Source organism: Tupaia chinensis, unplaced genomic scaffold, assembly GCF_000334495.1.
Source record: "Tupaia chinensis unplaced genomic scaffold, TupChi_1.0 Scaffold000115_1, whole genome shotgun sequence".
NCBI lineage: Eukaryota > Metazoa > Chordata > Mammalia > Scandentia > Tupaiidae > Tupaia > Tupaia belangeri.
In genome coordinates, this window is record NW_006159579.1 from 9,052,071 (window position 1) to 9,064,447 (window position 12,377).

A 12,377-nucleotide genomic window follows, 5' to 3' on the forward strand; every position below is an offset into this window, starting at 1 on the left:
GCCCAAGATCCCGAGAGGAGAATGGAGGAGAAGGGATTGCGGTGTGACCATCCATCCCCCCTGGGGGGTGATTTCTCGCTTTCTGTCTCTATGTCTCTCTCTGTCTGGCAAGCGCACGTGCCCTATAGCGAAAACCTCTCAAAAAAAAAATGTTAGTGGAAAGGACTGTCCCTGTAGTCTAGCGGTTAAGGAACACAGATCTCATATGGCCAACCATGGTACAAATCTCAACCCTGGTGGTATGTCAAAGACCATTATGTCTAAGATCCTGACAGAAGGGAGAAACGTTGAAGAGACTGCGGTGAGAACATACCCACTGGGGGTGCTTTCACCCTTTCCCTCTCCCTGGCAATAGTACATGCCCTCTGGCAACTGAAAAAAAAAAAAATCCAGTATCCATACAGTTTTTTTCATAATATGCATTTTCCATGAACTTTCTGAAGACCCTTCATATTTCAAGCTGTTCAGTGATACATTTATTCACTAACCACCACTCTTTGAACACCTTTAATATGGTGAGCACTATTAGGAGCCATAGGAGACACAGATGATAATGATCCCATTATAGCCTCAAGAAGCTCAAAGTGTGAGGTATAAGATAGGCATAGTAACATTTACCTATTTATATGCATAGGCATGGGTTAAAAACTGTTTACTGGAATGGTAGTGTATGCTGGCTATTCTACCACACAAATGCTTCTAGAGATTTCCTTTGTCAATCTAGAAAATGTAGAGACCTGACCCCAAATTATCTTCTGCTTTAGGGAATTACCCAACAATGATGTGGGCTGACTCAGTGTAGTGAAAATAAACCCTGAGACAGCTGTGAGGACGAAGTACACAGAGAGGCCTGGGCTGTGTGGCTAGTGCTCCTCAAGAATCCCCAGCAGGTCTGTCACACTCACTCCATTGGTGCTGCCCTTTCGGTTGATGTCCTGAAGAACGGCCTTGTCCAGTCCCAGCTTTAGGCTGGCCTTGTCAAACATCTCCCGCTCATAGGAGTTCCGAGTGATGAGGCGATAGACCTTCACGGCCTTGCTCTGGCCTATACGGTGACATCGAGCCTGAGCCTGGGAATAAGAGGAGCCATAGACACATTAGCAAATGTAATGGCAGCAGCCCTGGGAAAGAGGAAGTGCACCATGCGGTATGAGTGGCAGCTCTTGCAGTTATGAGTCGTGGGACTGGTTTTGGAACAGAGTTCATCTGAAGACCAACTGGTACCTTTGGGGTTACTTGTTTCTCTACTCTCTGTTTACTGAGTGACTACTGTGTGCTAGGAATAAAGTAATCAGGACACGGTTTTCTCACGTTCCTTAGTGTGAGTCTGTGCACTCATTCCTAGGATGCTGGACTGTTCTCCAGGGAAATATCTTAGAGCTGGTAACATCACTTTTTTATTTTACATTTTTACTTACTATAGACATTTTCAAACAGAGATAAGCACAGTGACCTCTTATGGACATCCTTGTTTTATTTCTACCACACCCCTAACCCTCTCAGATGGCTAGGAAACAAATTCTGGGCAAACAGCAAACACTGTTTCATCCTTACATATTTCAATGTATCACCAATGCCACAGTTAAAACAATTAATTCTTAGTACCAACTATCTAGTCAAGCGTTCCAACTTCCTTGCTTATCCTTTTTAATTTTGCTTATCTGGATGAGGAGCCAAATGAGGAACATTAGTTGATGGTGTTTCAAGTCTCTTTATGCATAGATACTCCCCACCTTCAATCTCTTTTTTGTCAAGTGCAATTTATTCGTAAAAAAAGACCAGCCATCTGTTCTACAGTCTTCCATAGGATAATCTACACTCTGCTGTCTACATTCTTGCTGTGTCACTGAACAGGGGCCTCTGTTCCCTGTATTTCCTCTAAACTAGAAGTTACATATATCTTGAAACTTGATTGGGTCAAGTATTTTTTCAGCAAGAGTATTTCATAGGTGGTATTTCAATTTCCATCAAGAGACCACTAGTCTATGGTTGTCTTCCTTTTCTTTTTTTAAAGAATTATTTATTGGGATCAGCAGTTAGCGTAATGGCTATGTCGCTGGACTCCCACATAGTCGACCATGGCTCGAGTCCTGGACCCGGTTTCTTAAAACTCCAGCCGGACACGTGTGTGTGTGTGCCCAAGATCCCAAGAGGAGAATGGAGGAGAAGGGACTGCAGCATGGCCATCCCCCCGGGGGGTGATTTCTTCTCACTTTCTGTCTCTCTGTCTGTCTCTGTCTGGCGAACGCATGTGCCCTATAGCAAAAAAACCTCTCCAAAAAAAAAAAAAAGATTTATTAAGTTTTATTATTATTTATTTACATGTGCTCACCAGAGAGAGACAGGGACAGAAACAAAGAGAAAGAAAGTGAGAAAGTAAGCTGGCAGGTCCGGGACTCAAACTGCAGTCAGCCATATCGGAAGTCCAGTGCCTCAGCCACCATGCCACCTGCTGGCCCCTGCTTGTCTTCCTTTTGAACTGAAGATCACTGCCAAGATGTGTTACTTTACTAGGGGCTACAATTTCCCTCATCAATTTTTTGGTTACCCTGATGTATAGTTTATATAGGCAAGACAAGCTAAATGTTTGATTCTTTCTGGTTTATCTATTTCCAAAATAACATCACCCAAGAGTGACCAATAAAATTTTTTATTACTATTAGTTTTTAAAGGAACACAATGAAACTATACATTAAAATACATCTGCTATGTTATGCTGCACACTGCAGTTATTGTTGTCTAAATATGGCCTGTGGGAGCCTCTTCAAGTTGGCTCCTGAGTTCATTCAACATGACCCAGTTGAATTAAAAGGGATTAGAATAGGCTCTGTGGTGTTACAATGGATTTGGAGTTATCAGTATGAACTCATGGAGGGGGTGTGCTGTGTGTGTGTGTGTGTGTGTGTGTGTGTGTGTGTGTACATGGATACAGAATTAGATATGCATGCATGTGTATTTGTTTGTATGTTATATCAAAGACTAATATATATATATATTTAGAATATTACCCTTGTCTTTAACATGTTCCATAGTTCTTTAATATTCCCTTCCCAGACCTGGCTTCAGACATTTTTTTCAAGGAGTCCTAGCTTTTTTCAGTGGGAAATACTTTTTTCTCCCAAGTAAGGGAACAGCTGTTTATTGACAATGAGAGAGAGGGGTGGCCACACTGTGTGCAAAGCCTGGAGATCCAGAATCCTTTCCCACTTAGGACAGAGGTGGCCCAAAGTGACCTTGGCTCCTCAATGAATTAATGACAGCAGTATTGGAGCCTTGGACTCTTGCTCCTGTCTCGGGTCTTATTATGATATCAGGATCCAGACAAGCGACAGGAGCCCCTGCCTCTGAGGTGGGCTGTTTAAAGATAGCGGCATCCCAATGAGTGTGGTTTTAACGGGACTGGGACCAAAGAAAGAGAGTCTAAGATTCTAAATTTGCCTACCAGAGACTCACCTGATGCCAGAATCTTCAGGACAGGGAAGCCTCTACCCCTGCCCTGCCCAAATCCTTCCTCCATCAACTTCCTGGCTCAGACCCACACCATAATTTTCTAACTTAGCGCTAAAGTGACCCAAAAACTGAGAAGCCTAGTGAGTGCTGGGATAGAAGAGGGGCTGATGGGGAAAACGGGAACAGGAGTGGGCCATTGTAGCAGGGACCAGATGAAGGGGGACTGAGCAGTGCCTGCCACCTAGCCACTGTATTACAGAGATCCTCTTTGCAACAAGAAAGCTTGTGGTTCATCTCAGTACCCCAAATTTGCATATCCCGAACAACCAAGTTGTTCTCAAGACAGTGGGGAAGGCAAAACTTGTTCTCCTCCTACTTTCTCAGACTCAACCACGGCGATCTCCTTCTGGGAGACAGACCCTGTCAGGAAGCAGCATGTGGCTGGCTGGCATGAGCTTACGTGTGAGGTTGCCAAACACTGGCAGCAGCACAGATCTCACACCCTTGTTCATAGCAAGGCTACCAGCAGGGCCATAGCAAAGTTCTTCATGGAATGAGAACAGCTTCATTTTTCAATTCTCTAGCCAGGCTGGTCATGTTTCATAGCTCCAACAGGTTGGTCATGTTTCCAGACCTACTATGTGGGCAAATGTAGGAAGTGATTGTGTGTGAACAGTGTAAACAATTATGTGCACATGTAAGACAAAATACTGGGCTGCCAGAAAAGTCATGAGGCATTTTTGCATAGAAAAAGAGAAAAATACACCATGACTTTTCCGACAACCAAATATATCATGAGGTCATACTGATATTTTTAGTTTGAATTATGATTATGGGATTTAAATTTCATCAACCTTATCATCTGTATTCTTTCCAACATACTGAAACACTCAATTATCAACCACATCAGTTTTCTTACCCATTTCACTCATTCTATTTTTTGTATATATGTATATATGAAAAAAATATATAAATATTTAAAAAATATATATATGTGTGTATATATATATATATATGTGTGTGTGTGTGTGTGTGTATTTCCAGAAAAGTTACATTATGACCCATTCAAGACACAATTACTAAAAATAATGTAAGATTTCTGATGTTCCCCAACCACTTAGGGTTGTACCCCATTAAGTATGTATGGTCAAATTACAGTATTTTAAATACACACTTAGAAGTAGGTTTATTTTTTACAGTAGCAGGGTTAACAATCCTGACATTACTTAAATCTAGGAATGAATAAATGAGTAAACACACACAGGGTAATAGGTGTAAGGTCTTTAACTATAAGAGAAAGAAGTTAAAAATATGGAAAGGAGGAGAATCAGAACAAACCATGTAGTATTTGAATGATTTGGAGGCATCAGTATTAACTCATGGTTAAGTGTGTGTACACATACATAAAAACATACAGATACAAACAGATAAATAGATATGGATATATATGTGTTTTTATGTTTACATTATACATATAAGTGGATATACGAAGGAATGCATATGTTATATACAAATGTATATTTATTTTCTGTGTGTGTATTTTAGCTATGTTCACTGAGAAGACCAAACAATTTTATCCTAGTAGCAATGAACATACCTAACTCCTAGATTTTGATTTCTAAGTATAATTTTCCATTAAGATAGAGCCAAGGTGTGTTTGAGAAATGACTGTGGGTAGAAAAAAGAATGAACCTTGAAACTACTGTGCCGGATGAAAGTAAGAACTCAAAGAACGGACACGTATCAAAACAACACTTGGGCTGGCCCCGTAGTGTGGTAGTTAAATGCTGTGCAAAGAAAGCCAGATCCCATAGCTAAGCAAGGTTCAAGTTCTGGCTCTGACAGCTTGAAAAATACATTGGGCACATATGCCTATGTGTCTCAAATCTTCAGAGGACAGTAAAATGGAGGAAAAAGGATTGTGACATGACTGCCACATTGAGATTTGCTTTCTCTCTCTATCTCTTTCTCTCTCTCTCTCCCCCTGAAGAGTATATATGCCCACTAGCAATAATAAAAACAAACAAACAAACAAAAAACAACTTTAAGCTTGAAGAGATTTCTACTGACTAAGTCTAATACATGAACATCAAAATAAAGACAGAAATGGATTATACTTTATTGAATGAAAAAAGAATCCATGAGTTTTCCCTTCTTCTCCTTTATTTGTTTATGTTTGTTTCTTTTCCCCCACATGTTTATTATTTATTTTCTTATGCTATTTATTTATTTTTTTCCCTATATTTATTTAAGGGTGAAGACTCAGTCAGTCCATATTGACATAAACAAGTGGGAGAAGGGAAAACTCTTCTTATAAGTAGACTGCCAACTAACAAATGCAGAGTGAGAAATTAGAAAATCACTTTGTAACCATCTGTGATGACTGATTCAGATAAAAATAATCAAGGGAAGCTAAAACCAGTGAGTGAAACTTTGATGAGGAACAAGCAATCTCAACATATTTACTCCAAATTACTTACTAATTTCAAAGAGAGAAATATAAACTTTACAGTGGAGAAATCTGATAGACACCACTTAACTAAGTGATCCAAGTCCTGAGAGACCTCCTCAGACAGGTGGACAGCATGCTCCTGGGCAGAACACACTGATTCTGTTAGCACTAAAGCAGGATGCAGTCCTGAGGAAATGCAGGCAACTCAAACTGAAGGGGACTTACAAACAACTGGACAGTACTCTCTGAAAACTTACAGGTCATAAAAGACAAAGACCAAAAAACTGACCCAGATTTGGGGAGACTAAAGAGATGAGACAACTATATGTAGAGATGATCCTGGATGGACCTTGACTGGGGGAAAAACAGCTATTAAGACAAGAGAATTTATAATATTTGAATATGGGCTGCGGACTGGAGAATAATATTCTCATTTCTCGCTTCTGAGAACTGAACTGTGTTTATAGGAAAGAAAGCCTTTACACTTAAAAAATATGCACTGGGACCAGCATTGGCGTAATGGCTATGTTGCCGGACTCCCACGTAGTTGACCGTGGTTCAAGTCTCGGACCCGGTGGCTTAAACTCATGCTGGATGTGTGTGCATGCGTGCCCAAGATTCCAAGAGGAGAATGGAGGAGAAGGGACTGTGGCATGGCCATCCCTCTGGGGGGGGGGTGATTTCTCACTTTCTGTCTCTCTGGTGAGTGCACGCGCCCTATAGCGAAAACCTCTCCAAAAAAAAAAAAATGTGTATATATATATATATACACACACATACACACACACACACCAAGGCCAGTATGTGGCATGGTGGTTAAGGTGGCTGGATCTCACATGGCTAACTGTGTGGTTTGTCCTGGACCTAGCAGCTTGCGAAACATGTCAGGTGCACTGCATGTGTGCCCAAAATCTCAGAAGGAGGGAGAAAGAGAAAAGACAGTGGCATGTTCATCTCCCATAGAAGGAGAAAGCACTTTCTCACTTTCTCTCTCTCTAATGAATACACATGCCCTCTGACAAATTAAAAAACCAAACCAAACCAAACCAAAACAAACAAAAAAAACACCAAAGTATTTAGGGGATAAAAGGCTATAGTACTTGCAACTTAATCGCAAATGCTTCAGACCCCTTCCCCCCAGAAAAGGTGTGTCTCTATGTATGTATTTAGAAAGAAAGCAAAAATTATAAGGTAGAAGGCAATGCTTCACTCTTGGGTCAAAATGGTGAGCAGGCCTGCCGTTTCCGCATCAGGGTGGTGGCTGGATGGTACTCAAAATGGTATTACAATGCTGCAGGATTCAATAAACTGAGGTTAATGTGAGATGATACAATACATGAGAATGAAGATGTGAAGGAAGCCATAAGAAGACTTCCTGAGAACCTTTATAATGACAGGATGTTTCATGTTAAGAAAGCCCTGGACCTGACCATGAGGCAGCAGATCTTGCCTAAAGAGCAATGGACAAAATACGAGGAGGAACATTTCTTCCTTGCACCATATCTGAAAGAGGTTTTTCGGGTAAGAACAGAGAGAAAAGGGTGGGCAAAGAAGTAATTAAGTTGCAATCCTGGATATGGTTGTCCTTTAAAGTATTTTTATGAAGTTGGGTTTGAGCCTGAAACATTTAATTTAAAAATAATTTGGTCTGAAGAGGTATTATTTTAAATAAATGTCTATTGTAAACAACCAAAAAAAATTATAAAGTAAATTGGGGCAAAACATAAACAGTTGGTGAACCTGAGTAACAGGATATATTAAGCTGCAAAATGAAATAATATCAAAATGAAATATACAGAATTATTACAGACCCTTGAAATAATTTCTCTCCAAAAGTTATGCTGTCCACTTGATAAGAGATCGATTCAACTATTCCATTTTGGTTTTAAATGTTAGAAATTGATTTCTCATTAATTTAACCACATTGAGTGGCATGGGGAAAAAATAAGTGAGTAACTCTGGCAAACAGTGTTCTGATTATACACTATAGTCCTAAAGGACCAGAAAACCCACAATAGACCAATATTATAATCTGGTAAATTTATTTTTTCATACAATACAGGATATCCATTCTAAAACTACTTGATGTATATTTGATGTATACACTTGGGAGTGAATAAATGAGTAAATACACTGTTATGAAAATGATATCCAGGCTTTTCATTCTTTAGAAAAAGAAGTTACAAATAAGAAAGAGAAGAAGGTTATAATGAACCCTGGGGTGCTGGACTGGAATTAGAACTTTCACGATGGTGGACGTTTACAGAGTTTAGAAAAGAAGTTACAAATAAGAAAGAGAAGGTTATAATGAACCCTGGGGTGCTGGACTGGAATTAGAACTTTCACGATGGTGGACGTTTACAGAGTTAATAGATACGTGGTATAAGCACTTGGTGCTCACACATATAAGCATGTTTCCTAGTTCTGTGTGCACAGAGGTCTAGCAGCAGTAATACTCCAGAAGCAGTAGGCATACCTAATAGTCATTTTCAAATAACAGGAACCAGGGATCCTTGGAGAAATGGTCAAGTCCAAGACTGTGGTAAGAAAAATGCAAGATGACTCTCAACATCTTGCGGTGCCAGAAAGTAATGGAGCAGTAAAAAAAGGACTGGAGCATATCAAAAGGACCCAAGAGCCAACATGAAGGTACTACCAATAGCTAAATCCGAACAACTCGAAAATAAAACACATAATGAGACAATGGATTATAAAGTAAATACCCACAAGTGATATAAGTAAATAAATGGAAGACAAAGGATAAGGGTTTCTTTATATAATTCGTATTAATAAGTGTAGAAGAACTGATGGAAATAAAACAGCATTAGTCAAATGCCCTGGTAATAATTACTGAAGGCAAGAAACATTGACAGCTCCTAAAATTAATGGCAAAAGTATATGGGAAACAGTATATTTATAGTTTCAAAATATCTACTTCTAAGATACTCACTAATTTTCGAAGGTAAAATTAGGAGTTATTTATAGTGGAGAAACCCAGTAGGCATCATCTCAACTAAATGAACAACGTAATATCACAAGTAAGGCACATTAACATCCCGTAGCCCTGACATGATGCACCGAGAAGGACATAGCATCACTTCTATGCTATTCTTGCCCCAAACCTCAAATCTAATGAGAAATTATCAGGTGACCGCAAACTGTGGGACATTCTAGAGTACCTTTTTTTTTTTTAAAGCGATTTTTGCTATACTGCACATGTGCTCACTGGAAAAACAGAGAAAGACAGAGAGAGAAGGCAAGAAATCACCCTCCATTGTATCATGGAGGATAGCTATGGTACAATCCCTTCTCCATTTGCCTCTCAGGATATTGGGCCCTTTTCAAAACTGTAGAAGGGATGAAGGATAAGGAAAGACAAAGCTGCCACTAATTGAAGGAGGCTATGGTGTCACAATCTGTAAATAAATGCATGATCCTGGATTGGATCCTGGACCACAAAAACTATTTGTGGCAAACTGAAAGAATACAGATAAGATCTGCAGATAAGTTAAGAGTGACTAGTACTGTACCAATGTGAATGTCCCAGTTTCAATAATCACACTAAAGTTGTATAAAATGTTAACATTAAGGGAAGTTGAGAGGAGGGTATATTGAAACTCTGCACTATTTTTGCAATTAAAAAAGAATTTTAAAAATTAAGTTTGTTTTATAATGATCTAGAATATTTAAAATAGCTCCAAAGACAAGTACACACAAAAGCATATTTGGAAAACACTAGCTTTTTTCCCTTGTCACTTCCACCATTTCCTAGCTCCCTCTATAGGTGACCACTTTGAAAACATAAAGTGCTTTTGTTTTAATTTTATTGTAGGCAGCAGAGGGGAAGAGAAAGATGTCAGACCTTTTTTCAGTATCTTTAGTGGTAGCAAATCTCTTTTACTGGAGTAAGATCTAATGGATGACTCTAGCAAATAAAGGAAGGGGTCAAAGTGAAGAATATGGTTTATACATACAAGGGAGTGCTAACAGGCAACTGTGAAGTACTGACACTGATTTTCTCCCCGGCTCACACAGCGTTGAAGGTAAATCACAAGAGAGATTTGAAGAAAAGTTAGGAGCAAAAGTCTGGTGGGAGACACTGCAGACATCACCAAGAGCCCTGGTTGCATTAGCCTCTCTCCTGCTCACTCCCAGAACCCTGACTCCTCCTTAGAGCAACAATGTGTTCACATGAGCCACTTCCAGCTTCCCGCAGATAGTAAGCTCAAGTCCTGAACAAAGAGATGTGGACATCTGTAAAAGTTCTGCTTTTCTATAAAAGCACTATGCCTGCCTTTCTTCTTTTTTTGAGAGATTTTTGCTATCGGGCATGTGCGCTTGCCAGAAAGACAGAGACAGAGAGACAGAAAGCGAGAAATCACCCACCCATGGGGGAAGGCCACACTGCAATCCCTTCTCTTCCATTCTCCCATCGGGTTCTGGGGCACGCATGCACACGTGCCCGGTGCGAGTATAAGCCACTGGGTCCGGGACTTGAATCGCGGTCAACTACATGGCAGCTCAGTAACATAGCCATTGCGCTAACTTCTGGTCCCTGCCTTCCTTATTTTTCATGCCCTGGGTAAAAACAAGAGGATGTAAACTACTTACACCAAGGATGGTGGCGCAGAGACAGAAGGAAGCTGGGAATCTGATAGCAATGAGAAGCCACCTTGTTAGTCCTGGACTATCTGCTGGTAGAACACTCGTTATCTGAGAAAAACAAACTCCTGTCTCGGGGAGCCGGTGCCATCAGAAGCTAAAAGACACCAGGAAGTAAACTCGTGCTCCTCTAAGAGGACTTACTTCACTTCAGGATAAGTCCTGTCATATTTAAGAGATTCACATCATTTACAGTCAAATCTCAAACCATTTCATACTTTCCTCATCAAGCTCACACAAAAAAATGAGGTAGAGAAAGAAACATTCAGAACTAGGACAGCGATTGACAGTCAAGTGAGCCACATGGGCAAAGGTATAAATACAGGATCTTTGGAGTAGGACACATTTCAAAAAAAAAATTGCCGGAGGGTATGCATGCTAACCAGAAAGACAGCTAGAACGAAGGAGAAACACTCCCCAATGGGCTTGGTCAGGCCGCAATCTCTTCCTCTTCACTTCTCCACCCTGCTGAGAGTTTGGATACACATGCACGTGTACCCGGTGTGTTTTCCAATCTGTTTGGGCCAGGATTCAAACTGGGTGGTTGGTTATGTGGGATCTGGTTTTCTTAGCCACTGGGCCTTGGGGCTGGCCCTGGAGTAGGACACAATTGAGGCAGTGGTGCTATAACTGCCCCCAAACCCACACACCCTGGGAAAAATACAGAGCTCTAAGGTTCTCCTGCCTGACTCATAGTTTGTTCTTTACTTTTTAATATATACTTTTAAGTATATTTGAAGTGAACAAAGGTCAAAGAGAAACGAGTAATCCTGTCTGCAAAAACAAACAAACAAAACAAAAACTCTCTCTCACACACATACCCCAACTAGGTACAGATCCAACTGACTGCAAGGGGAAGAAAGGGAGCATGGCTTAGCTGCCTAAACAGTGAGATTTCAAACTGATTCTGGCCCTCAATTTATTATTCAGTTGCAAGGACAGACTGGCGAAACCTTATAGCACATCCTTAGAATCCAGTAAAGATTAAGTGGATGCAGTGGGTCGGCAGGTGGCATGGTGGTTAAGGGCACTGGGCTCCCACATGGCTGACTGCAGGACATGGCGGCTTGCTTCCTCACTTTCTCTCTTTCTTATTCTCTCGCTCTGTCCCTCTAGTCAAACTAAAAAATTAGTGAATAAGTAAATAAAGTTAAGAAAATAATTCTTAAAAAATAATTCTCTAAAAAAGATGAAGTGGACGGAACAAAATGAAGCACAATGCTGCTTCCTGTTTTGACCCTTACACTAGCTTTCCAAACTCTTTCCAAATCTAACTCTATTACATTTAAAAGGCATTTTTCCTTAATACATTAAAGTACTACTTGTTCTAATGAAAATCTGAATAATGAGGTTAAAGCCTATAGCCTCACCCAAATTCAATCACTTTAGGGTGTTTCCCAGCTTATTTTTTATACACAAGCATTTTATATCTAACCCAAGGATTCTACATTTCCCCTGACACTCTAAAGGTCTGCACCCATAGGCTGCATATTCATGAAGGGGGAAGTGGGGACTATCTACACAGTGTGATCTGGGGTGCACTAGGATGCTCCCTCCTATAATCATCTTGGTAGGTTTTCGGTTGAACCTACATGTTCCAACTCTAGATTTACCCCTTGGGGTAGGGTATCATCCCCTCTGAAAAGGAACCTTCTTTGGGAAATAGCACATGCCTCTTTCCATGGCACTCTGTATCTGTGTGATTCAGTTCATCAGACCAAACCAAAGTCTTAAGCATGTGTGTTTCCTAGGGCATGGTATCTAAGCATCAAATAAGTCAGTTAAGAGTGGCTGGGATGGGAACCAGCAGTTA

At 40.4% G+C, this 12,377-nt stretch overlaps 1 protein-coding gene and 1 pseudogene across 1 annotated transcript in view; one reads left to right on the forward strand and one right to left on the reverse strand.

The window, feature by feature from the left end:
* CHD6 (chromodomain helicase DNA binding protein 6) overlaps positions 1-12,377 on the reverse strand; it is a 266,925-nt gene that overhangs the window by 56,403 nt on the left and 198,145 nt on the right. Inside the window, exon 19 of the mRNA XM_027770197.1 lies at positions 906-1,070. Coding sequence (XP_027625998.1) covers positions 906-1,070 — 165 coding nt within the window. The remainder of the gene's footprint in view (positions 1-905; positions 1,071-12,377) is intronic.
* LOC106734443 (cytochrome b-c1 complex subunit 7 pseudogene) lies at positions 7,125-7,459 on the forward strand (annotated as a pseudogene).